The sequence below is a fragment of the Podarcis melisellensis genome, assembly GCF_964234715.1.
Source record: "Podarcis melisellensis genome assembly, chromosome: 6".
NCBI lineage: Eukaryota > Metazoa > Chordata > Lepidosauria > Squamata > Lacertidae > Podarcis > Podarcis melisellensis.
In genome coordinates, this window is record NC_138538.1 from 19,961,198 (window position 1) to 19,988,264 (window position 27,067).

Genomic DNA, 27,067 nt, shown 5'->3' on the forward strand with positions numbered 1-27,067 from the left:
ACACAACTGCTTAACAAGAAGCACCTGCATGGATTAAATCTGAGACATTTATTTTCCACTATATTTCATAGCAATGCATTTCCTGAAAGATGGGTGGGATGTTCAAGTATGACTGAGACACTAAAGAGTCAGAATGCTATGAAGGTGCCTCTCCAAATACAATTTTAATGTTTGTCATGAATAGTGTTAAGGTAAAGCTCAGGTGGAAAAGCAAATTAAGAAGTGCTGGGTATTGCTGGGACTAATTGACAGTTTCTTTGCAGACAACTACAATTTATTCTACCATAGTAAGATATATATTGCTAGACAAATACTTTAAACAAGAGCTTATTTATTCACAATTCAGATAAATCTTTTGAGACACAAAAGAAATACAAATGACAATAAACTGGAAAAAATAAGTGACAACATGAGTTTGCATCCAGTACTCTATACATTTTAAAATGGTACCCAAACACTGCAGATGTGGAACTTCAATCAATCCCAAATGATAAACTCCTATTACTATTCCCTTTGAAAGCAAACTGGGAATGGAAAAGTCACTTGCTTCTTTACCTATGATCACATGAACAAAGTATCATTCAGCTTCTGTATCAAGCAGTAATTCAGTGATGTCTTTTTTGAAGTAGCAACTCGTTTCACCTTGTCCGAGCTTTGTTTAGAACAGTCAGTATCAGCGTTCCTTGATGCAACTTTGAAATTCTCCCATTCAAAATAAAGAGGTCAGAGCAATGTTACACTTGCAGCCTGTAAGTATCCTTGAAGAAATTTCAAAGCTTCTGCATTCAGGCTAGTACTCAGCATCGAGGGAACCTTTAAACACAAGATAGAGTGGCATTATTAATATGCATCTAAATTACAGTAGTTTAAAATACCAGCATGCAGGCTTGCAGGCAAATGTTTTAACATTTTAGTTTCTCCAAATCCTAAAACGTTAATTGACTTGTGTGCATCTCAGCGTATACTTTCATATTATAGCTTCGTTTTTCAGTCAGCACTTAAGCTATTGCCTGCATCTACACACTTTGGTACCGTTGCTGCAAACACTGCGCAGAGCTAGCACAGCCTGAATCTGCTTCTAGTCAATAAGGGGGCAGTACAATGATGCCAGGACTGAGGAAGGTTAACTTTGGATGCAAGGAAAGGGGAAAAGATGGAATCATGTATGTGGTTATCCAGTTAGTCCAACCAGCATGAAGCTAGGTGGAAAGTTATGAACACATCTCTTCACCTTCTACCTGGTGAGTTGTTGCTTTGAGCAATGCCACAACCAAGGAACCATCTAGTTGCTGACTAGAGTTTGACAAATTAAGCCATATCAGAACCAGATAATCTGAAAGTGAGGCACGCTTTAGAAATCGCTCTTGCAGAAGACGGGCACCCCAGTCCTCAACACATCTACAAAATCAGCACAACTGATTTCAACAGAGTGCGATTATGAGCATGTTCATTCAAGACAGCAGTCAAAAAAGGAATCTTCCGATTTTGGCACACTGCATTTTCTAGGATAAGAGAACAGACTCAGGAAAAAGAAATGATTCCCCACATTCATATCACCACACACACTAGATTACAGCCACACAATCTTACCCTGCCTGGACACGCAGTTGATAACTTGTGAAGAGACTGTGCAAGATGGATTTTAGGATTGTTCACAATTTGGCCCACTGGATCGTGTTCTTTTTTCCCAGCAAAGGCAAGCTGGGAGAATGCAGTTTGGTACCCTGGCGTGTCTTCTATATCAATGAAGTGTTCTTCGTCAGGAAGGGTATCATCTTCAGGCAACTCAAAGAGACCAATGAGAGCCTGAAGAAGGGGTGTCCTGTGGAGAAAACCTTTTATTTAATGGACTTATTCGTTGCTCGCTGCAAAAGAATCTAAGCAACTTACGAAAATTAAAATCTTAAAGGCGTAGCACAAAAACAATATGTTAAAGGTGAAGGTAAAGGTACCCCTGCCCGTACGGGCCAGTCGTGTCCGACTCTAGGGTTGTGCGCTCATCTCACTTAAGAGGCCGGGAGCCAGCACTGTCTGGAGACACTTCCAGGTCATGTGGCATGACGAAGCTGTTCTGGCAAGACGGCACCAGCGCAGCACACGGAAACGCTGTTTACCTTCCCGCTATAAAGTGGTACCTATTTATCTACTTGCACTTGGGGGTGCTTTCGAACTGCTAGGTGGGCAGGAGCTGGGACCGAAAGACGGGAGCTCACCCCTCCGCGGGGATTCAAAAACCATTTCAAACCGCCGCAGAAAACAGCCAATTTTCAGCAGCAGAATGTTCCTTAGGCAGAGGAATACCTGGATCTAGTTATCAGAGCCAGAGCAGAAACTGGCAATGGAACGGCACAAGCATTCAGAAAAACTGGAAAAAGCCTATCCATACTCTGGCTGTTCTTCTATTTCGGACGGTGTCCAAGGAAAACAATTTACTTGCTCTTGTTTCCATTATGTTCCATACATTTATTTGTTTTCCTTATAATTCATATTTCCTCTACAATATAACCACTGCCTTGGTATAAATGCCCCTGGAACTGTTCCTGCCAAATTCATTGATATTGTTATAATTTGGCTATTATTGGAGGAATATTGGAAAACTAATAACAACTTATTTGGAACGGTTCCTGCCGGTTGGAACGGTTCCTGTCCCCTAAACTGGTCCCCTGAATTCTTTTAGACACAGAAAGATTGAATTATCACCCCCAAGTTGGAACTCTTATCCTCTTATTCCTAACAGCACGGCATATTTTGGCCAGCACATTTTCAAATCTTTTTTGAAATAGAAAGGGAAGCAATGGAGGGAGGGAGAGGCCAACAGAGAGATTCCTTCCTTTGGCAAAAATCTCTGTTGCAACTGTTTAAGCAAAAACTAGCATGTTCCCCAGGTAAGATAGACATCTTTTTTTTAAAGAGAGGAATTTCTTCTTCATCCTTAGAAGTTCTACCTTTCAATAATAAACTTTATCAAAGAAGTAATTGCACTTACCACAGCTTTGTGTATTCTGTGTCCATCATAGGAGGGCATTCTGTGAGTATTTTTGTGATACCAACAGCACAGATTTTCTTTTCTACTTGCCCAGATACTTTCTGTATTTCTGGTATTATGATTTTCTCTAAAACCATTCCAAACATCCTGTTAAGTGCCAAAAGAAACCCATTTAATCTTGCAGTATCCACCTAATGCATTTATTGGGTCAAGTGCAGATATTTAGAGAGGCTAGAGATCCATTGACTTAGAAATCTGAACACAAATCAGGCAGACCACTGAGCATTACCAAATGATGTGTTACGAGTTCCTGGCTTAATCAGTATACCACGAGAGAAGCGAATTAAGAGGGCTCAACATTTCTGACTGAACAGTGACAGAGAAAAGGGGCCAAATCCAAAAAGTACCAAATTATGTTTGCTCCTGAGCCTTACTTTGTCATCTTGAATTAAAGCTGGAAGTGCAAACAAAGAATCTTTATTTGCAACCAAAGTAGTTATGTTTTTGTTGTTACCATTACTGTTACATTATTATTAATTAAATTTGTATGCCACCCTATCTAAGGACAGTTCACAGCATAAACAACTTTTCAAAAGGGTGATTGCTCCTGAGTCTTCCTCTACAGTTTGCCACCTTGAATTAAAGCACATAACTGTCAGGCCCTTATTGCAAGATGACACCAACTTAATTATGACGTCTAGCCACTTGCGAGGGGATAAATTGGTTTTGCTGCCCTAGGCTTCACTGGGAGGAAGGGTGGGATATGAATTTAATAAATAAACAAACAAATAATACATTTTCATATTCACTTCCAGCTCCGATGCCTTCTTCCTGGGAAACAGAATGATACCTGAAAATACAGCTATCAGTTATCCCTAGTAAAGCCTGGTGCAGTCAGTGTGGTATAGTGGCTGCAGAGCTGGATTAGACCCCCTGGAATACCAGGGTTCAAATCCCCATTTGGCCATGAGGCTCACTGGGTGGCCTTGGGCCAATCACCCCCTCCCAGCCTAACCTACTTCACAGGTTTGTTGTGGGAATAAAATGAGGAGCAGGATAACTGAGATGAAAGGCGGGATAGAAATGTAATAATAAGAAATAGAAATATATTTTTTTTAAAAAAAGATACTAACTTTGGCTGTATACTGTCAAATATTTCTTGAAGTGCTATTGCTCCGTATCTTACACAATACAAGTTGATAAAGACTAAGAAACCTATTAAAAGAAGGAGAATGAATGAATCAGTAGCTGTAAAAGAGCACGTATAACAGTATTAATATGTGTCTCTCTCTTCTATAAAATCACAGTGAATAAGCATCTGTATCTTTCCTGCTATCTGTCGACAAAACTTCTTTGCTGGTTTCACAGGGTCTCTAGGACCCACCTGGCAAAGCTGTTATGCAGAGGGACCAACTCCATCACAAATCCCCACCAACCCAGCCCTTATACTAGTTAGGCGCCAAGTTCAAGCTTCAATGACTATTCCTCTCTTTGCTTCCAAATCCTGTTACTCTGACCAGTATGCCCTTTATTGCCATCTTTGAAATCAAATCAAAAGACACATGATGATTGTTCTAATCCAAAGCATACCAAGCCACTCAGTGCAGAGTTCTTCCCCAAATCATTCAGCCATAAAACATATAGCTTACTTTTGATAAATTTTGTTGTTTTGGAATTCTGAAGTCTTTGGAATAACAGGATGAAAATTTGTTTCCTGTACTGATCAATGGATTCACTAGAATGACAAAAAGATGTTGAAACCGGTTAATCAATCCAGTAGGCCATTTGAGTGTACTATTTCTTAACTTTCTTTTGGCATATTTTGAGTACATGCAATAGGAGATCTACAATAATGCAAACTAATAGCAGCAAAATTACTTGAATTTGGTATGTTCATACTCACGGGGGCATATGTTCTATAATACTGTTGAGAAGGTAGAATCCTTGATGGTCATTAAGTTTAGAGGCAATAAGTTTCTGGAACACACCCAATAGTCCAGGCTGTAAAATAAGGAAAACACAAAGTTTTGTATCGGCCTCCACTGCGACAGCAGGCGCTGCAACCTTCCAACAGCTTGACCTCACCTCCAAAGGTGCACTCCTCCGTTGTCTCCCGAGACAGACATATGCCAGCAAATTATTAACAGTAAAATGATCTGGCAGCTACAAAATCTACCCAGAATGGAATTATGATGTAACTGACTAGCAGAGCAGAACAGTCAATGAGTCTGGGAACTGATTTAACTCTGCCTAGTTAAACTTACCCCTAGCAATGGGGTAAAAAACTGAGTTAAGATTATTCAGGAATTTCAGATCATAGCTGGGTATTCAGCAGTGCTAGGACAGATTGAATGCACTACTGAAAAGTATTGCATGGCTTGGAAACAACAGGGAAATACATAGCCATTCATTCTCTGTAAGTGACAAATGCCTAGCATCAAGTGCAGATTAAGAATTTAAGTCCTGCAGGGTCAGACCTAACTAGTCCCACATTCTGTTCCCAGATTGGCTGCCCAGATCCCTATGGGAAGCCCATAAGAGGACATGAGCAAACCAGCACTCTCCAACAGACTGGAAGGGCTGCTTTTGGGGGCTGGCATCTTTATGAGAATTCTAAACGGAACCCCAGCCAGTAATCTCTTCAGTCTGCAAAAATCTGAAGAGTCAGTAAATCTCCCAAACAGAATGGAAGTGGCTCTGGGGGCTACAGGGGAGCCCCAGGTGGTTCTCATTTCCTTCTCTGAATGAAAGCAGCATTTCCATTTGTGGAGGGGCAAATCTGAATCCATTCCAACATGAAAAGAAACTTGCTCAAGATAATACATTCAAAATGTGTCATTTTCTACAATGAAGCATATGCATAGCATCTTTGAATGCATAGCATCTAGGACTGCAGTCTGGTGCAGACTTTTCCCTTAGCGATAGCCATTAGAGTCTAATAAAGTTTTATAACTTCACAAGCCAACTTGAATTAACAGCTTGGATTTCCAGTGTGAGTAAAATATAATTCATTCTTTCTGATATTTAATAACACAGGAGAGAGTCTCCAACCTCTTTTTTATGAAACACCAACACACACACTTTTAGAAATCAAGGAACGCAATCAGTGTATACATACAATTTTGTCAGCTGCGGCATTTGCTATCGTGCTGGCACCTTTCTCCAAGTAGGCCTGAAGGAGTCTCACCAAAGGGGGGATGTTTCCTGACCTTTCCCACAAGACTGGCTGAAGCAGATGTGGAAATAAGGCCATATACGAGGATGGGATGTCATTTTTATGCATTTCCAGAAGCAGAGACATCACTTGAAACACATATGGAATGAATTCTGTTGAAAGGGGAAGGAAGTTTATAGGTGACAGGAGAGTGTATTCATGTGTGTAAATATTGATACCTACAGTATAATCCAAAGGAGCATTTTGTGATTTTGAGCTGGTTGTGAACTCTCAGCCTAACCTATCTCCTCAGAGAATGAGAAAACACCATTTATAGCACCCTGAGGTTATTGGAGTAAGGGTGGGCTAATAACATAACTAAATGAATATAACCACGCAAACTAAGTTTTTTCTTCTTTTGGCTTACTTTATTACAGCTATGGGTGATCATGTGTATATCTGCCAAATATAAAAAGGTGTAAATAGGTATATTTTCAATTAGATAAATAAATAATGGCTACCTGAACTGCAGACACTGCTTATACCCTATTTCAAAGAAGCCAGATGTTTTCTTTATACCTTGCACGTCATTCTGCAGAATCTCTGTGAACACCATAAACAAAGCATCTTCAAAGCTTCCAATAGCAGTGGGGTTTGCTTTGCAAGTTATCCTTATTGACAAGCAAATTGATTCAAACATGTAATGATTAAAGTGAGGCTTGCTTGGATTCTAAAAAGAAAAAGGGGAAAAAGAAGACGTGAACACCACAAAGTCACTGATAAGATTCTTACTTAAACTAAAAAGTAGGAAGTTGCTTTCAGTGCAACTATCATTACCTAAAACATGAGAATTCTAGTCACACCATAGGAAAGCAAACAGTTAACCTCTGACATGGGCCTCCTTCGATCTCCAATCAGGTCAAAATTTGAAAATGGCCTTATTTAGCCTGTATCTGGCTAGAATCTCCTCTTGAATTCCCAAGGCTGCCTTAGATGAATATCAACTCGCTTCTGACTACCAAGTTACTTTTCACCGTATAGATTAAAAGTTACAAAAATTATAGGTGGACATACAACTATATATTAAGAAAAATCACATGACAAGCTTAAATGCTTCCATGCGAGTTCCAATCACAATTTTAACCATACCTTACTAGATCCTCATTTAACTTGCATGGGACTTACATGAAAACACAGTGAAAAAATATTTTGATGTTTATTAACAATTGATTTTATTAAGCAGACATGCTTTTCTTTACACACTTGGGTTTTTTTGGCTATGCTTTTATATGTACAATTGTTCTGTAGTATTCAGTGGAATCTCCTGATGTGCTTCTACAAAAATTCAATGGAATTGTTTTAAAAAGCGGATAAAGTGATATAAGTAAGAGAAAACCTAAGGTTAAAATAAAGTTGTATTCAATAGCTCTCATCCATAAACATGAGCCCAGAGCAGTATTGTGTGCGCAGGTCCACTGTGTGCCCAGTGGATCTTGGGATCATGGTAAGTACTTCCCCCCCCCAATACATAATTTGATTCCCTAACAAGGATTCAAGCAAGCTTTGTTTTTAAATTGGCGAGGAATTACGTCAACACAAGTGATAAAAAATGAACCTCTAAATCAGGTTGAGAAAAGCAATAGTATCTTCTTTTTTACCTTACTGACAGCAAGCAGTTTCTGTGTGAGTTGAGTGATGAGAGAAGGGATGTAGGGAATTATGGCTTCCTGAAGTAGGGAAAAGCTTCTCATGATAGCTGGAAATTCAGAGACTTATATTACTGAATGCAGAAACGACAGCAACATTAAGCTTAACATTACATTTTTTTTCTTGCATAAAAATACTAGGATGCATGCAAGATAAGAACTTCGTTCATTAAGTTTTATATAGGCACGTAGCACAGCATTCAAAAATACTAATGGGAGAGCCTCTAAGATAGGAAAAGTGGTTTAAATTTGAGGGTAACTATTTGGACTAATAAATGTAACCTCTTACCTTTCATAATATACTCATTTTCTGATGACCCTGGAAGTGTCAGTGCTTTGAAAAGGTTTGTTAGCAGCATTTCTGTATATGGTGCCATCTCTGCAGCCGTAATCCTGTAGAGGAAAAGAGTGTTTGATTATCGCCAATGTTTTTCCAATGACTCATCAAGATCCTCTACTTTGGAGAGCCCTACCAATCCTGAATGGACACCAGAGGGAATGCAAGAACGTGTGAAATCCTAGAGTATGACAGTGCAAGGGACAGAGAGATGGAGAAGGCCAACTCATTTTCAAGTGCCTCTGGAGCGCAGTCAACTTGGAAATCAGCTAAAAACTCTGGTTTTAGAAAATGCAAAAACTAGCATAATAAATACACGTGTGTGGTTTTATCAATTTAGGATTCTCCATATACAGTGAGGGATATAGCCAAAGCGGCAAGAAATCAATGAATAGATGAGTGTAACATATATACCTGAACATAAACTTACAGTGTAGTGTTGTTAGCTCCTTTCATTGTAAATAACCTTTCAAGAGCGTGGGCTGCGTAAGTATGAACTACAATGCTTTCTGCTTGAAGATGATTGATTAGGAGAGGAATAGAAACCAATAGTTGTTCTTTGGGTACCTACAAAATAGACACATAGGTAAAAATGCTTTAGAAGCAAGTACCAAGCAGTTTTGGAAGAATTAAGTCAGAAACAATGGACTGAAACATTCCATCTATTATCAAAATCTTTGGGTCATTGCAACTGTTATATAAGCAGACCACTGTAACTTTCCTGCATGAGGTGTACATACATTGTGCACCCATACCTGTATTAAGCTTTTTTTAAAATTACTGTGCACATTCTATTAAACCAAGGTCATGGGGTTCCTAGAGTTCCTAGCCACAGCAATTCAATGTGGGTGGGGGAATCTGTGGGGGAAGAACTGCCAGCAGCAACTGCAGACACCGTGTGTGTTGGGTGTGGGGGAGGAAAAACAAGCACAGCAGTTCAAGAGCCAGCAATTTCCCCCTCCCTTGCTGGGGAAGCAAGAGATCTTTGGAGCCTATGGACCCCAAGCCTCTCTTTCATGTGCCCCTAACATGTCCCTTTTTACCTCCTTACTGCCAAATCACTGATAGTAGAGGGACAGCCTTGGAGGCTGCTGCAGCCACAACAAAGAGGTTTCCAGGAGGCCACAGAAACTGAGGCTCATGAAATCCTATGGTCCCCCAGGATGCTGTCCCATGGACCTTTGGAATGTTTTGCATATTAGAAGATTGCATAGCTGAAGATTTTAAAAGATATCACACACACGAAAACAGGAGCACTTTTTGTACCTGTTCTAAAAAACAAAGTATGAAATTAGAGAATCTTCCCTAAATCAATTATGATTTGTTCAATGGATTCCAGGGAAAGGGTTTTTTCATCTATATACTGTAACTTTTTCAGAATTGGAGGTTTTAAAATGGGGGTTGGAGTACCCTAAAATAATTTATGTTATTTTCCAGAAGTACTGATAGCACATTGTGAAACAATTAGTACAGTTCTAGGTACACCATTTGCAGTATTTTGCCCACAAAAAATAGTCTATCAAACAACTTCGGCTGGATGTTAAGAACTCTGAATGAAGATACAACTTACTTGGTTCCTGAAAATCATGATGTACTTGATACCATCAGCCTTAAGCACAGGAAACTCATTCACTGCCAAAAAGTTAATACTAGTTATGCGGTTACCATATAGACAAAATTAGATATATAATAGAAGTTCAAATTTCACAGCATATTTCCACAATTTATCAACAGAATAAAGATTCCCACTGACAGTCTCAAGCTTAAGGAGAGACAAGATTGCAGAATGACACACACAAAAAATGCTCTTCACTTGGCTCTCCTTTGTTCTGCCCCCATACCCATTACCCCACCCAACTTCAAAAAAATAACTCCAGCCATCCTCAATTTCTGGACTCATATTAAGAACACAGGAAGCAGTCTTCTACTATGTCAGAACACTGGTCCACCTTGACAAATATTGTCAACTCAAACAGTGGGGAACATAAGTTCCTGGCACTGTACACAAGCCACACTTCCTCCCCAACTTTTCCCTCTCCCCCTGGTTGGAATGTGCCCATGAACTCCGATAATGGCACTTGCTTGCCTACACAGAGAGGAGAGTGAGACATGCATACAAACTAGTTTATTGTATAAAGGCAAAATCTGCATTCATTGCTCTGCCCACTTTTGTCTTTGGCCCTGCCCACCACTTGCATGTGGCCCCTGGAAGGTTGCTTTGATAATCTTCAGCTGATAAGGGCTCCGCATCCCAGACCACTCTGAGTGGCAGAGGCTTTCCAGGATCTTGGACAGTTTGCCCACCGATACCAGGTGTGCATCTACAAAAATGCAATATACAAGGCAATCCACTAAAACCTGGTAAGAAATTAAAGAGATCTTATGCCTATTTTAGTTATCTATGCCCATGTCTTCCCTGCATGACACAACAACACAGATCCAAAATTATTCCCATGCTCGTTTACATTTATTGGTGTTACAGATGTTTAATATAGAATTCTAAGCATACCATTAGGAGACTTCAGGTCTGGTAGAATGTGATTCACAAAGAATTCCGTCAGGTTTACAAGTTCATTGGCTTGTGTTATTCCATGCTAGGACAAAAAAAGTGTGATAAAATAATCATAAACAATATTAATTGCTGGACTGGTTTATAGAGGCTCCCATTTACACACTAATGAAGTTCGCATGTGAATGATATCTGGCAAGATCTGTAAGTATTCATTGTATATACTTTGGCTTCAAGCATTGGATTGTGAATGGGAGAAGGAATAAATACTCTTATATTCTACTTATAAGATAATAGGTTAGTCTATTTCAGATATCTAATATAGTTATAAAAGGTGCAAGTGAAAGGTAGGTTAACCACAATACATTTTACGCCATGTCTTCTAAAATGTAAAAAACACAACTAGTTGATAGTTGATAGATATTGCAAACATAATAATAGTCCTGAAAAAAGCTAATTCTCAATACGCTCATGATTGTTATGTCAAACCCACACTATTTAGGTTTTTATTGTAGAGGTACTCTAAATCGATGAAGTAACATAATCAGTACTTCTAATTTCAATTGTTGGTAAAAATTGAAATGTCCCATTCGAACATAGCAGCACATGGCAGCACAAAACACCAAAAATTATAAAGCTGGGCCCCTGTTCAGAAACTTTATTTTTCATATGTCCCACCTCTTATATTTACATCGAGTGCTGAAGTCCCTGCCCCAAAATTTTGCCAAGCCTAGAAGAGATTGTTAAACCATAGCAATCCAATCCTTGAACACTTACATTAGTATACTTCCAAGGCGGCATGCGTGGGAATGCAACAAAATTGGAAGCAGTGACTGCAGAGGTTGTTCCCAGGGCAAATACCAAATTTTGCTCATGGGTTGATCTACTTTATATAAACTATTCCAAAGTCAATTTTATATATCTAAAAGTCTGTGGGTCATAAACATGTCATTACTGTCAAGAATGCTCTTCCACGGAGTGCTTACTATTAAATAATGGTTCTTCTCCCCAAGGAAACAGGTCTGGATGGGTATTCAACTTATGTCTAGTACCCTGTGTTTACAGTCAAATGCAAACAAGTACCTTTTGTGTCTGAGCTTTTGATGCCAAAGACGTTACAAGGTAAATAGCAGCATCTTTATGCTTCCAGTTGACAGATGGATTCTTTGCATACTCTTGCAGCATAGAGTTAACGTAACCAGAAAAGATCCCAGTTACAGGTCCTTCAAAAAACTTGCACAACCCTCTTACAAGATCACAGGCTGCTCTGCGTCTGGTATCAATATCTGCAAGGCAGAGATAAAAACAAGGTGCATTATGGGTTATATTAAAACAATGTTTCTTCATTCTGAAGCTCTGCTTGCAAAACGGCTAAATTGGATTCACCCTGCTGTGCTTCAGGGACAGAGCAATTTGCTAAAATAGGCTTCTCTATTATTATTCATAAAAACCACGCTAGTGATATTAAGGAATGTAGAATTACAAAATCTGCCAAAATATTGATTCTCATGAATATAAATGAAAGCAAAAACTGCAGGGCCATAGCATCAAAACACAAGTAAAATAACATTCAGAAGAATTTTGGGACTATTTAAAGGATTAGTTTAGGATCCTATAAAACCTATCCTGACACAGTCAGCAATTTAAGATCACAAGGGGAACAAATGGTTCACTAAAAATGACTGCTCCCTGCAGCATGCGCCCCTTAAAGGCTCAGAAGACACACTCAGTCCCAGAGTTCAATGGGTTTTAAATTCCAAGTGTGCACATATATAACTGAGACTTTTGAGTAAGAAGTATGTGAAGCACTCAACCCAAATGCATCTGCTTCTTTGGTACTCCATAGAAACAGACTATACATTAGAAGAGAGGGTGTGAAAAGCTACAAGAAGAAAATTCTGGCTGGGGTAAAGAAGAACTTCATAGAGAACTGTTTGGAGTAACTCAGGAGTGGAGGCTGAACTTTCAGTAGGAGAAGGCTGTAGGCACTGGATAAATAAGGTGCAACAACCATTTAATCTGATGTAGTGCTAGTCCTCCTAGTGTTAGCAGTAATACACCAGGAACTACTAAAAAGCAAGACAAAAACAAGTAACCCTTAAAGCAAGCAAAATTGCCTTAAGGCTTGTCAGATGAACCCCCACCCACAATAGCCAACAAATGTGCTCATCCATGGAATCACAGGACAAGCGCAAAAAACCACACCATTACATATTTGAATCCCAAAGGGAAGAAGTATTACGACTGCATGCCTATTCAAGGGAAGACAATTAATGCATGTACTTACGCACATGTCAACACTTCAGAAAACTGCATCAGTTTCTCAAATGCCATTATACACCCTGTATAGAACTGCTTACCAGATCCTTCCAAATCTCTTCTGATATATTCTTCAGAATTATCTTCAAAGGCTTCTTCATCAGCAGCTGCAGAAAAGCAGTCCACAAACATGTAAAGGATCAGCCATGATATACAAACTACATTTATTTTAATATAACATATGCTTGTAAATAAATTTAAATCACCTATTATTGGGCTCTGTTTTATGAAGTTACCATGATCAAGGCAATGGGAGTTCATGAACCATCAGTATTTTATATGAGAGTAGTAAATAAAGTTCTCATCTAGAATACTCAGGTCAGGGTCCAAATTACATTGTGGAACTATTTTCATAAAGCCATGCATGGTGTTTACTCCTCCTTTAAATAGCAACCCCGCACCATACTGCACAGCAAATTAGTTTTGAAATAGAGAGATTTCCAGAAGCAGCAGCTTATGGTATAGCATTGCTCTTCAAAGGCAAAAAGTAAAAGATTCCATTAGCATGAGATGCTCTTTAGATCCTGATCACAACCAATGTATATCTTTGTACGACAAAATATTAAGGATAGCTTGGAGTAGCTGGGGATTTTAACCGTTGGGCTGCTTCAGACATAAAGCCAAATCTTTAACAACAAGATTTGAAGCAGCCTCTCCCTAGACATGATTCCCTGACTTCTTTCATCATTTGAGGTGAACTATGATTTACCGTTTCATCTGAACTGCCAAAATTATAGTTTGTACTTGGCCCAGCAAACTAAGACTGGAAATCAGTTTGAGATACTGAAAGACTCATTTCTGGAGTACAAAAACTTTCTTTGGCATTATGTATGAACCACTTCATGATAAGAGACAGGGGAAAATCCAATTAATGTAAAAGCAGTGTACTACACTCAGATTAAACTGAGCTAGAAGAACTGGTGGAAGAGGAACTTCCAAATTGATGAGTTACTTCAGTCACTCATGATGGGATGGGATACCTGTACCCCTCTGGATACTGAAGGAATCCCAACTCCCATCAGCCCCGCCCAACATGACCAATGGTCAGAAATAGTGGGAGTTGCAATCTAACAACAGCTGGAGTGACAGAAGTTCCCCAACTCTGATGGACATACATATTGCATATATATTAAAGGGAAGTGCAGTTCTGAGAGTGCAGAACAGAAAATGCCTCTCAAAACCATGATGCAAACCTCTTGAACGCAAATGGCCACAAATACAGTCCATTACTTGGCTACTGTGCCAGTTCTAAAGCCCTCATTGCTAAAAACTCAATTTTTGCTTTCCTGGAAAATTTTAATCAAGATTTTTAAGAAAGGAAATATTTACCTCTAAATTCCATGTTGGGAACAATTACTTTTTCACAAATACTTGTCAGTGTATTCTGGTCTTCAAACAGGTGCTTATAATGGGGCCTCTCACAAACCGAAGCTAGAAACTGGATTGCATTACTTACCAACTGCGGGGGGAAAGGCACAAAATGAGCATAATCTGAAGAAGACCTAAAAAAGGTTCATTTATTTCAAGCTGGATGGAAAAGAGTCACTTACCAAATCATATTTAACTTCTTGCCCTGTTGTGACTAATAAATTCCAGATTGCTGTGACAAAACGGGGCAGGTAAGGCTGAAATTCTTCATCATATTTTTGGGCGTACAAAGCTGCATTGTCACAAATTTGGGATTTCAAAAGCTCTAGCAGACCAGCTTCTTCTTCATCCTAGCAACAAAAAAGAAGCACCACCAACGTATTTGGAAAATGTAGTCTCTTAGTACCCCTGACATCTGCCAAAGCAGCAAGTAAAGTAAATGAAAGGAGGGGATTTGGAGGGCAGGAGGAGGGCAGGATGGTCAGGAGGCTCAGGGGATGAAAACGGGACAATAATACATGCCTAAGGGCATCATCTAGGGTAAAAGTCCCAACTGGGTTCCAAAATCAGCCAAGCAATTCCCCATGTCTTGAAAAAGTAGTTTGTGTTGCCCAAAGCCAAAATCCTAGTCTGGCTGGAGAAATGTTCCCAAACACTAACAGAAAGTGAGGTCAGATTAACTAGATGCTCATCTGAGGACAGGCTTGGTAGCATTTCCCTCTTCCAAAGCCAATTTCTCATTGCCCAGTCATCACATATGACCATGACAAGAGAATTACCACTATCAACATATGGACCCAGTGCTATGATATGTTATACAAAGGGACACAATTTTTTATTTGAGAAAATTACCATCTACCTTTAATTTTTCCTATACTGGCTGCACAATTTCCCTCCAAGAGAATGACAAAAATCAGAATTACTTGAGCTACTGCAATTTCAGTGTCCTGTTCAGAACCCAGGAAAGCTTCTTTTTTGCAGCTCAAGTGGAGTGTTGAATTCCCTTTCCCATTACACAGAAATTTTCCAAAAGGTTTTATGCCAGAGAAGAGGAAACTGTGAACCTCCAAATTTTGTTGACTCCATCAAATTCAGCCAGCATGACCAATGATCAGGGATGATGAGTTTTAGTCTAGCAACATCTGGAGAGCGACAGCTTCTCTATCCCACTTTTATGTTGCTACTTACATCTGTCTGTAAGAGTTTGTTATCCAAAGTTAGAAGATTATGGAAATTCATCATCCAGGTTTCCATGTTATCTTCAAAAAATTCAGGAAGATCCTACAAAATAGAGAAGTAGATCCACATCCATAGTTATTTTTCTATTAGGTAATTGCTTATTTTGGCATGCAACCTGCTCAAAGAAATACAGAATTACTTTTTTTTAAAAAAAGAGAAGGTATGAAACATAATTTTCAACTGCTAAAGGAAATCCAAAGCCCAAGAGACACAAACCAAGTCAATTTCTCTGTAGCTTTTAACGTGTGTAGCTCATCAACCTTCTCCTCAGTTTTCAATCAGCATAGCAGGAGCTGTGTAACAACCAGCTTGCTTTACGGCTTGACAGTGCTTCAAGGCAATGGAACTGCAGCCTATTGTGTCAGATCCGTTTTGCTCACCCAGGGTTCCCAGAATTAAGGATCATTGTGGACCACATTAGTCTTAGTAACAGATGCATGTAAGCCCTGCTTCTTTATTTACTGGCCTACCATTATGCCTATGATGAGTAAAAAACAAGAAGCACCCACCTTTCCTTTGACTTAATTACAGTGGTGCCCCGCAAGACGAACGCCTCGCAAGACGAAAAACCCGCTAGACGAAAGGGTTTTCCGTTTTGGAGGCGCTTCGCAAAACGAATTTCCCTATGGGCTTGCTTCGCAAGAAGAAAGCCCATAGGGAAATCTCTGGGGACCTCTTTTAAATGCAAGCGGTGGGGAGCAAAGCCTTTTCCCCCCCTCCGGCCTTCAGAAGAGGTCCAGGAAGGCTTCGCTGCCGCCCGCCAACATTTTAAGATCACCCCGGGACAGCAGAGAAGTCTCCGCTGTCCCGGGGGCTTTTAAAATGCTGGGGGACGGCAGCGAAGCCTTTGCTGCCGCCCGCCAGCATTTTAAGATCGCCCCGGGACAGCGGAGAAGTCTCTGCTGTCCCGGGAAGGCAGGCGGGGGGGAAGCAAAGACATTCGCCCCCCCCCGCCAGCCTTCAGAAGAGGTCGGGGGACAGACTGTCCCCGGACCTGGTCTGAAGGCGGTTTCTATAGGAACGCATTAATTGATTTTTAATGCATTCCTATGGGAAACTGTGCTTCGCAAGACCAAAAACTCGCAAGACGAAAAGACTTGCGGAACGAATTAATTTCGTCTTGCGAGGCACCACTGTAAACTTAAGTAGGTTTATTACCCCTAAATTTGAGAGGTTCTGTCTGTCAACAGCTATCGTTCCCTCTGTTCTTTTGTCTCCTGACACAACCTTTGATCAAATCCAGTCTTACCAAAAATAATCAGCGCTGAATCCAAATCTGAAAAGCCAAGCTTCTTATACTAAAAGGTTACATGCACATTACTTTAGATTTGTTAAAGCTCTAACAAACAACTTATCCTAGCACACTTATGGAGCACTGACATTTGGCCAGATACTTGCGTTTTTAAACTTGCTTGCATCTCCAAAACCTATCAAGAATTTTGGCTAGCATCACCGAGGTTTTTAATCATGCAGTTATCCATCAGTGAAATTGCTCCTATACAGAAAGTTGCTTGCAGGATCAGAACTATCCACTAGAAGAGCATGTAAAAGATGGCTTACCTGAAAATTTAAACTGTAGAACAGCTTAGCAATCAGAATCAGAGATGAGAAGAGTACTTTCAAAGCACTGACATCATTTGCATGAGTACTACAAAGCTCAATTGTGGCCTGGAAAAGAGCAATTTTAATAGCAATCACCAACAAAATCTATTCAGACACTTGCCAATACTGTTCCACTTCTGTGAAAGCTCACTGATGCCACAAATTCATGCCTCTCATCCAAATTCAACTAAATGTAATTTCTCTTTTCTATTAAAAGCACAATATATGTACAAAACCAGATAAGCTAAAACATCAATAAAATATAAAAGCAACAAAACAAAATGGCACAGCCTAAAAAAGAGAGGTCTGAACACCAATAGCATTGTTTTAATAAAAACATCTTAATTTAGCATCAATTATTGCAGTTATTAATAAACAGCATATTATAGGGTGCTAACACATCCTCTTTAAAAACGATCAGAGTAAGCATGGAAGATTTTAGTTCAAACTTTATCTTCTTCACCTTATATATCTGACCATCGCAGCAGCTAGGACAGAAGTAGGAACTTCATAAAAGTCAACATAAAATGCTTTATGCTGGCTGTGAAGTTAAAAAAAGACATTACACAGAAGGTATATAAAACAATTCCATATTTCAAATACCACACTGTACCTTAAAGAGATTTGTCAAGGGAAGTGCGAAAGCATCAAGAACAAGTTTGATCTCTGTCCACAGTTCATTTGATTTAAACTCATGACGATACCTGACAAATGAAGGAAAACCAGAACTATTTAATTTGCATGATCATTTTCTATCAATTTGAAAACTAGAGCCAAGCAAAAGAAAGAAGTTAGCAGTTGAAAGGCATTATTGCTAGAGCAGAGTGCTTTTACTTTCAAAACAGAACTTGGAAATTCACCCACTACCTTTTGAATAAAGAATGCGCTGTACGAAGAACTCCATTAATAACATGGAAGTCTCCACTCTGAAAGCGATTCACCATCTCCGTTAGCAGATCAGGCCATTTCTGAGGGAAGTCTTCTCTACCAATTATGCTGATAGCATCACTTAACTAGGACAGAGAGACACAGAAACATTATGTAGATATTTGCATGGAGATAAACAACCACCTTATAGTAAACTCAAGACAGGCTTTCTACATGTTAAGTATGCAACTTCCAGTGACAAAAGCAGGTGCATGTGTACCTCCCTGATCCTGTCTGCAGTATCTAGCAGATCTTATTCATGACACCACAACTTTCCCCCCTTCCCCACCCCACTGTCAATGGAAGCATGATAGGACAATGGACTATGTGAAATCATGAAAGTGGTACAAGATACTATGGAGGGGGAATTGCATGTATAGCTACCATTTTCAGTGGCAGACTCACATTCGGGGTCCTGGCTCATTTTGCCTTAAGAATATGCCACTATGGATGGTATCCAACTAAATAGATCCACTAAGGCAAGGACTTTTGGCTGTGCAAATGAATTTCTTCTCCTTCTCTTCTCCCTGACCCCCCACAACCCTTCAAATCTTTTATGGGGGTTCCCTTGACCATCTACAGCAAACTGGGGAGGTGCATGGAGGGCAAGGAGAAAGAAGAAGTTTCAGTGCTCAAGCAGAAATTATTGCACTAGTGGGCCTATTTAGTTGCCTTTTCCCACTCACCCTGGATATCAAACTAGAACAAGACACTGCATATGGGAAATTCAGCTGGCATACTGGGGTAGTTTCACACACTGCTTAGCTATTTCGTGGGTTTTTAAATCTGTCCAAATGTTCTCATAGGATTCCCACCCATGGCTTCAATGGGACATCTGTAATCACATGTTTTATCTTCACCATATCAGCTATGTTTGCTAAAATTGAGAAGGGGAAAACCCAACACTTCTGAAATGCTAATGCAGGTTTCATCTTATTTCCAATAAAAAACTTAATAGCAGCTTCCCTTCTTTATGTATAAGATACATATAATATGAATAGTAGTGATACATAATTAATAATACCAAAAGAAATTGGAGCAAGCTTATCCTTCAGATTTCACACTTCCCTGAATTTTGTAATACAATTCTCAACTCAAAACAACATACTGAAATGCACCCAAAATCACTTATTTTAGGGTAAGATATTTAAAAACCAATTTTCATACTAATTTTTTTTTTGTGAACCAACTGCGTGAAACTGACACAAACCAGAAACAAAGCAACTCATCCGCCCTTAGATGTATCTATTGCTTCTCACTTTAAAACAAAATTTCATATATTAACACAATCAGTCTCCCAGCACAAAACAATTCCCTCTTGAAATAAGCAGAATTCTGGTGTTTTTTTTCTTCGTTGTCACCTCACCTGTTTTTGAATTTGTTCTGGACTGCTAAGCATTAGGTGTACTATGTTGGCTTTGATGGCTATCCTGTCGGCTTCACATATTTTGTTTGGTTCATCTTCAATCTAGGAACAAAATGTTAGTTGAGCTAGTATCATAACATCTCGAGATACTTGCATTTTTGCAGCAAGTGCATTGGCTGAGTTGTAAGCTTTCAGGAAAAAGCAAACACTACACATTTATTCTGAAACATGTTGGGCCCAGGAAATATTTTCCTGTGCATACCGCCAATCAGACAGACAATAGACCATAACCAGTTGCATCACAACAGCTCAGCTGTAAACACTACATACTGGCATGTGGATGCATCAGGCGAGATGGGTGGAATTTGCTGACACCAGGAAGCAGAGTTCCATTTCGTGCTCTGTTTCCACTTCCATCTGAAATAAACTGGTCACTGCATCAGTGTTCTCCATCATCAAACTAAACAGCAACTGCAGGGGTTGCCATGGTGCAGCATGCACTGCCGGCTTATAGCCTCCCCACTCCACCCCCGCTGCTGCAGTTATCATCTTCACAGGTTCAAATGCTCCATGAGAAAGGAGCTACCTTCCCAATTCCTGATTCTGTGCCAATAACTGCAGCTGTAAAATGATACTTTTCCAAATTTATGATTTAACTATTTATATGACGTTATTTTTCAACGTTTTAAACCCATTGATGAGAAAGCACCTGAAGGGTAACCGAGTACAAGCCCTTAAAGCAGATTCTGGAACATCCTCAAAATAATAAATATTAACCTCAAAGTGGACCATTTGATTCAGTTGTGATTAAGTGTCCTAATTTCCTGTTGCAGTGAATTAGTATCAATAGTTGGAAGATCTGAAGCAGATACAGTTCAAAGTTATAAAAATTAAAACACCAATTCTAATGAAAGTAACCAAATCAGAAAAGGGTAACATGGTAGGAAGTATAATAAATTCATTCAACAGTTCACCAGTGAGAACTATTTCTCATCTATCAAGATCACTGTACTGTCTCAAAAATCCTGTGTGAGAGAAAATTCTTCTTTTTCTTTCCTCTACTTGTCATTTTTCTTTCTACAGCTCATTTGCAGAAGATAGTAACAACAAGGCATTTGTAATATTTTCTGCAAAAGCCAAGTTCAAGCACCATCATCCATACCTTTCTCAAGTTATTTGTAGGTGCCACAGAACTTGGGGAAGGGAGGAGACAATGAAGGACACCAATAAAGGATTGGCTAGTGAAGCAAGTCCAAATGTGTGGATCCTTGCAACTAGCAAAGCAACCAAAGAAACTGTTAACCTGGGATTTCAGATACAAAATCACTATTCCCTTCAGTAAATAAGTGTACTAATAGTATGTTGTTCTGGAAGAATAGATACCTGTTTCTAAAGGTAGCTTTATGGGTAAAAGGTAAAGGCACCCCTGACCATTACGTCCAGTCGCGGACAACTCTGGAGTTGCGGTGCTCATCTTGCTCTATAGGCTGAGGGAGCCGGTGTACAGCTTCCAGGTCATGTGGCCAGCATAGAATCATAGAGTTGGAAGAGACCACAAGGGCCATCGAGTCCAACCCCCTGCCAAGCAGGAAACACCATCTGAGCACTCCTGACATATGGTTGTCAAGTCTCTGCTTAAAGACCTCCAAAGAAGGAGACTCCACCACACTCCTTGGCAGCAAATTCCACTGTCGAACAGCTCTTACTGTCAGGAAGTTCTTCCTAATTTTTAGGTGGAATCTTCTTTCTTGTAGTTTGGATCCATTGCTCCATGTCCGCTTCTTTGGAGCAGCAGAAAACAACCTTTCTCCCTCCTCTATGTGACATCCTTTTATATATTTGAACATGGCTATCATATCACTCCTTAACCTCCTCTTCTCCAGGCTAAACATGCCCAGCTCCCTTAGCCATTCCTCATAAGGCATCGTTTCCAGGCATGACTAAGCCGCTTCTGGCGAACCAGAGCAATGCGTGGAAACTGTGTTTACCTTCCCGTTGGAGCGGTACACATTTATCTACTTGCACTTGACGTGCTTTCAAACTGCTATGTGGGGAGCTGGGACCAAACAACGGGAGCTCACCCCGTCGTGGGGATTCAAACCATCAACCTTCTGATCGGCAAGCCCTAGGCTCTGTGGTTTAGACCACAGCACCACCCATGTCCCTGGTATTCCCTTCAGTAGCTTACCACAATACCAAATCTGATATCTATAATCATCCTGCAACATCTTAGTTCACAAGTGTTCCTATTACTTTATTCATAACCACTTACTTTACAAGGAAACACACTATCATAGTACAATTGTAATAAACAAAATACCTACAATTCTCCAGTTCCTTTTAATGTAATTCTTGAATGTGACAGAGGCACAGACTTTGATGACATTATCTTGGGACTTCTCCAGTAGAGTTAAAAGTAGCAGTGGGTAATTCTGGTTTCCTTCAACCGACTCAAGGAATTTTTCCGCTATAAAACATTTAAATATAATGAATTTAGCAAAAAGGTTAGCTATTCCACAGTCTAAGCTCCAAACATTTAACACCATTTAATACAATACCAAGCTGGTATTTAGCATGATACAGTGAAGAAATGGCTATTAATGGATTGTATCCTACTAAGCCACACTTAGGTAGATCCACTGAAATCAATTTACTTTATTCACAACCAGCTTGTTCAATACCGTTACTGTTACTTGACCTACACAGAGTATGACTTAGTTGGATATTGCCTAATATTTCTGACAGTACTTGCAACCCCACAATTATTAAACAGCTGCAATATGGCAACTGCAAATCATTTTAGATGCAGATCAGGAAGCTGCTCTTAAATTCTGTATCTTCACAATTTCTGAAAAGGTAGCCCAGTTTGGACTGTCATCTTAACCTACATGTTATGACTCTTCATTTTACTGAAAAACTTTGACTCATATAGTATTTTGAAGACTCATATAGTATTTCCAGAAATGCAGAATGCACAGCAAGAATTAGTAATGGAAGACGCAATTTAACTGATGGGAAGTAATTTAATGAAATAGTTACGTATTTTGTAAAATTTAACAGTTGAACACCAATATTATACATATTTACTTATATTTTGCAGTGTTAATAAACTGTTTTGGATTCAACGAACCACATAACTAGTTCCACACAGCCAACAGATGTTTAGACTTAATGTTTCTTGTACAGAAGCTCTCCATGCTGCATGACAAGCCTGTTGTGAGAGCAGTTTCATAAGCTGTGTGAGATTAGGCCTGAGGATCTGCTGTTAAAAGCGGGAGGAGGGAGTCAACAATTCCACTAGGCAAAAACAGCACCTCCAGTAGTGACTCTTTCTAAGAGGTCAGCACAGTGTGGACCTGACCTTCAATGCAATTCAACGAATATTTATTCAGAAGCAAATCCCAGTATATTCAATGGGGCTTACTCAAATCTAAGCATGTATAGATCACTAATTTATCTGAACAGCTAATAAATAGAGATGTGCAAAATACACATTTGCCCCTCCTCTAGTCTTTTTGAAATCAGTTTGGTTTTTCTTGAGATTTCCAGTTACTTTGCCTAAGCAGGACCCCCTGAATTCACATTTACTATCCTGAGTGAGACCGTGGTTATAATCAAGATAAGTAAGGCATGCCTAATGAAGCCGAAGGGACATGAAGTACTTAAACAGTTCACTTCAACTTCAAAACTGATTTCAGATTTCAATGCAACCTACTCTCTTTGCATCATGTCCAATCACCTCAAAGGCAGATTTCAGAATGGAACCATGGACAGTTAATATGACTCAGAAAGTATTCACTGATCCGTCATGCAGTTTTGATCGCAGCAAGATTAAAGCTAACTTGCATTTAATAATCAGTAACTTGACTGCAATTCAAAAAGCATACAGATAGACCTTCTAACTTTTTTTTTAAAAGAATGTATGTCCAACTGTCACATGAAGTTTCCAGGGGTCAGCCATTCCACCCACACAACTGATCTGCATTTAAAGTGACAGAAAGTAAACAGAGGTCTCATTTTGACACATACTGATTTCAGTCAGCCTGCTCCTTGACATAAGAATATACTGAAAAAAATCAAGCAGTTTTCTTTTTCATTAATGAATGTTGTCCCAACAGTTTGAAAAACCATGTTCTGGGCCATTACCATTGATTCTGAAAAACCCAGAAAATGACTAAACAGTTCTTATAATGTTTTGGGTCAAACTATCACTAGACACCATTCAATACAGGCTCAAATTTCATATTTTTAAACTGTTTACCAGGACGCCTTATGGCAGGATCAGGATCAAGTGTCTTCTTTAAGTATTCTGTCAAAGTCTGCAAATTGGCATCACTCAGTTCCATAACTGCAGAACCTAAAAATTTAACAAAAATTTCTATAAAAATCAGAAACAAGAACAAGAGTCATAAGCAAAGTTTCTGTATATTGCTACATGTTTTTGAACCACCTGTTATACTTGTTTCCATTGCCTTCTGAAAAATCTCTCTGGAAAGTCAAGGAACCCTTGGGAACAACCACTAGAAGAAAAAATGCAACAGGCATGTATGAAAACCTCTAGGTGCACACATGCAGTTTGAGAGCCAGTGTGGTGTAGTGGTTAAGAGTGGTAGTCTCGTAATCTGGGGAACTGGGTTCACGTCTCTGCTCCTCCACATGCAGCTGCTGGGTGACATTGGGCTAGTCACATTTCTTTGAAGTCTCTCAACCCCACTTACCTCACAAAGTGTTTGTTGTGGGGGAGGAAGGGAAAGGAGAATGTTAGCCGCTTTGAGACTCCTTAGGGTAATGATAAAGCGGGATATCAAATCCTAACTCCTTCTCTTCTTTAGTTTTAGAGAAGTTACATACAACATACAAAATCAGGAACCAAAGTGATCATTCACATACATGTACACACAGACAATTATTGACAACTGATTATAATACTGAGAGGCTTCTGGAAACAACAAGAATTTCCTCTCCTGCGCAACTGGGCAACAGAAAAGTCACTATACTCTCATTACTCTTCTGAAACTCTGGAACCGACAGCCCCAGTTGGAACATTGAACTCTCCTCCTGAATTCTAAGCTGATCACTGATCTACTGAGAGCCATGGGACCAAGAATAAACAGTTGAGCAAAGAGGAGGGCACATTATGTGTGAATGTATGGATCTGATGGATAATGCAAGAAATGATGAACATGGCTAACTCAATACATGGCCTGTTAGAGGCATGAGGCGGTTAATCAGGCAACCAAGGGTGACCCTCCAGTGTCTCTTCCATAGATCACGCTTCTTGGTTTGCTGACAAGCTTGAACACTAGTGGTAAAAAACAAAGAATTTTCCATATGGTGCAGGGGCTGTTAGACTCCACTCACTGTAACAGTTAAATTTTGCTGAAAAAGCTACTAAGGTACTGTCCAACTGGGGCATAATTAGATACTGCCTATAGTAAGTAAAGCTAAAGGGACCCCTGACCATTAGGTCCAGTCGTGACTGACTCTGGGGTTGCAGCACTCATCTCGCTTTATTGGCCGAGGGAGCAGGCATACAGCTTCCGGGTCATGTGGCCAGCATGACTAAGCCGTTTCTGGTGAACCAGAGCAGCACATGGAAACACCGTTTACCTTACCTATAGAGCAGTGTTTGCCAACCTTGGGTCTCCAGCTGTTTTTTGGACTACAGTTCCCATCATCCCTGACCACTGGTCTTACTAGCTAGGGATGATGGGAGTTGTAGTCCAAAAACAGCTGGAGACCCAAGGTTGGCAAACACTGCTATAGAGGAAGTGTCAAAAGCATCCACTTGTTGCAGTTGCATGGCTCACGTCTGACCTAGTTTCCACACAGGTTGTTTGATACTGTGAAGGCCATGATGTGTGTTTTCACCCCAGACCCATCATGACAGATGAAAACTTCTAGCTACCATTACAAACATTTTCCTGGAGAAGGTCCACCCACTGCTTAAGAAACCACTGTTGTATGAGAAGGATCCAGCCGCTGTTAACCCAGTTTCACTGCTACAAAATGCTACTGCACATCTCCTAAATAATACAGTGGTACCTCGGGTTAAGTACTTAATTCATTCCGGAGGTCCGTACTTAACCTGAAGCACCACTTTAGCTAATGGGGCCTCCCGCCGCTGCCGCGCCGCCACTGCGCGATTTCTGTTCTTAGCCTGAAGCAAAGTTCTTAACCTGAAGCACTATTTCTGGGTTAGCGGAGTCTGTAACCTAAAGCGTATGTAACCCAAGGTACCACTGTACTGGGAGATGTAAACATATTCTATTTCATACCATTTACTGGTATGTCTATTACCTTGACTGCTTCCTCACTTAATGCAAAAGTAACCTTTACAAACAGGCTGTGCTGTGAGTTCAGGAAGTGGCCATTATTCTTTCTCAACTCCTAATTTGCAATGTGGAAATAAAATGCCATGCAAAATTACCACAAACGTTTATGGAAATCCTTTGAAATGTAACATTCCATGCAAGCACCTAAGAATCACCTCTGAACAATTGCAGAGTGGCTTTCCCTCGCCACTGAACACCCGCAAGTCTTTTCCAAGTCAGGTTAGGAAACACCCCATTTCCGCATAAGCCTGAGACCCATCACATCTTTCTAGAGCTACCAGCAGCGTAGTCACTGACATGCATGCTTACTCTGAAGTCAGCCCAGCTCTATTCAGTGGGGCTCATGCCCAGGAAAAGTACGCACAGGATTGCAGCCTAAGCCTTGGTTGGCACCCGCTCATTATACCCAGGGAACCAGGAGCTACAAATCCCGCTCCCTCCGCAGCATGTGGCAGTCCCGTGGCCTCCGGGCTGAGTCCGCGAGGAGAGAGGCTTGGCCTTAATACCACGAAGGGGGAAATCGCAACGGAGAGACAGTGATTGAAAGTATATTCGGATCACACCACCTCGTTATTTCGCCCACCGGAGTGGCAGCTGCGGTGGCCAATCAACAGGGCGCTTTCGTCACGGGCTAGGCTCAAGGACCAACGGGGGGCGCGCGCTGCCCCGAAGGGGCGGGCCGAGGCAGACGCAGCATGCTCAGGTGCGCCCCCTCCCTCGGCTGGGCCCACAAGCCGAGAGCCACCCGAGGGCCGGGGAAGGCGGACCGCAGCCGCCTCCCTTCGGGGCTCCGCCGTCTCCCCCCTGCCCGACTCAGGGCTCCGGACCCCCGCCGCTCAGGCGCCCGGCCTCACCTGACGTGACCCCTTGAGAGAGCACGACTGGCAGCGACGGCGGCGACAGCAACTCCTCCGCTTCACATTCAAACCTCGGCGAGAGGGCGCGGCGGCGACGTAGTGACCGAATTACGCAGGGCGCCGAGCGGCCTCTTCTCCCCCCCCCCTCCCCGCCGGGCACCAATCAGCGGCCGCCTTCTCGAAAGGCCCCAGCCAATTCCGAGCGCGAGCCTGCCCAGTCCGGGCGGGCCAATGGGCTTCGCCCTGCTCAGCGGTTTCCCACAAGGCACCGCGGCTTGGCTCAAGCCTGACCCGCGAGGCTGAGAGCAGAAGGGCGGCGGCGCGCCCGGAAGCTGGATGACGGCGCCGCTGCTGTCCTTTGG

General features: G+C 40.8%; 1 protein-coding gene across 2 annotated transcripts; it reads right to left on the reverse strand.

Moving 5' to 3' along the window:
* Positions 1–311: 311 nt before the first annotated feature.
* Positions 312–26,852, reverse strand: CSE1L (chromosome segregation 1 like). 2 transcript variants are annotated; one of them, XM_081916720.1, is made up of 25 exons: positions 26,703–26,852; positions 23,775–23,870; positions 21,838–21,980; positions 19,514–19,615; positions 18,088–18,233; positions 17,834–17,924; positions 17,179–17,286; positions 15,568–15,660; positions 14,562–14,729; positions 14,341–14,470; positions 13,053–13,118; positions 11,776–11,978; positions 10,693–10,777; positions 9,754–9,815; positions 8,614–8,750; positions 8,136–8,239; positions 7,799–7,896; positions 6,720–6,870; positions 6,105–6,313; positions 4,890–4,987; positions 4,636–4,721; positions 4,120–4,201; positions 2,987–3,133; positions 1,591–1,822; positions 312–813 (listed from the first exon to the last, which is right to left on the reverse strand). In XM_081916720.1, exons 2-25 carry the CDS (start codon positions 23,857–23,859, stop codon positions 724–726), a joined length of 2,916 nt encoding a protein of 971 aa, XP_081772846.1. In that variant the 5' UTR covers positions 23,860–23,870; positions 26,703–26,852; the 3' UTR covers positions 312–723. The 2 variants fall into 2 exon arrangements, with proteins under 2 accessions (XP_081772846.1, XP_081772845.1); XM_081916719.1 differs by having other exon boundaries at positions 26,713–26,830.
* Positions 26,853–27,067: the final 215 nt, after the last annotated feature.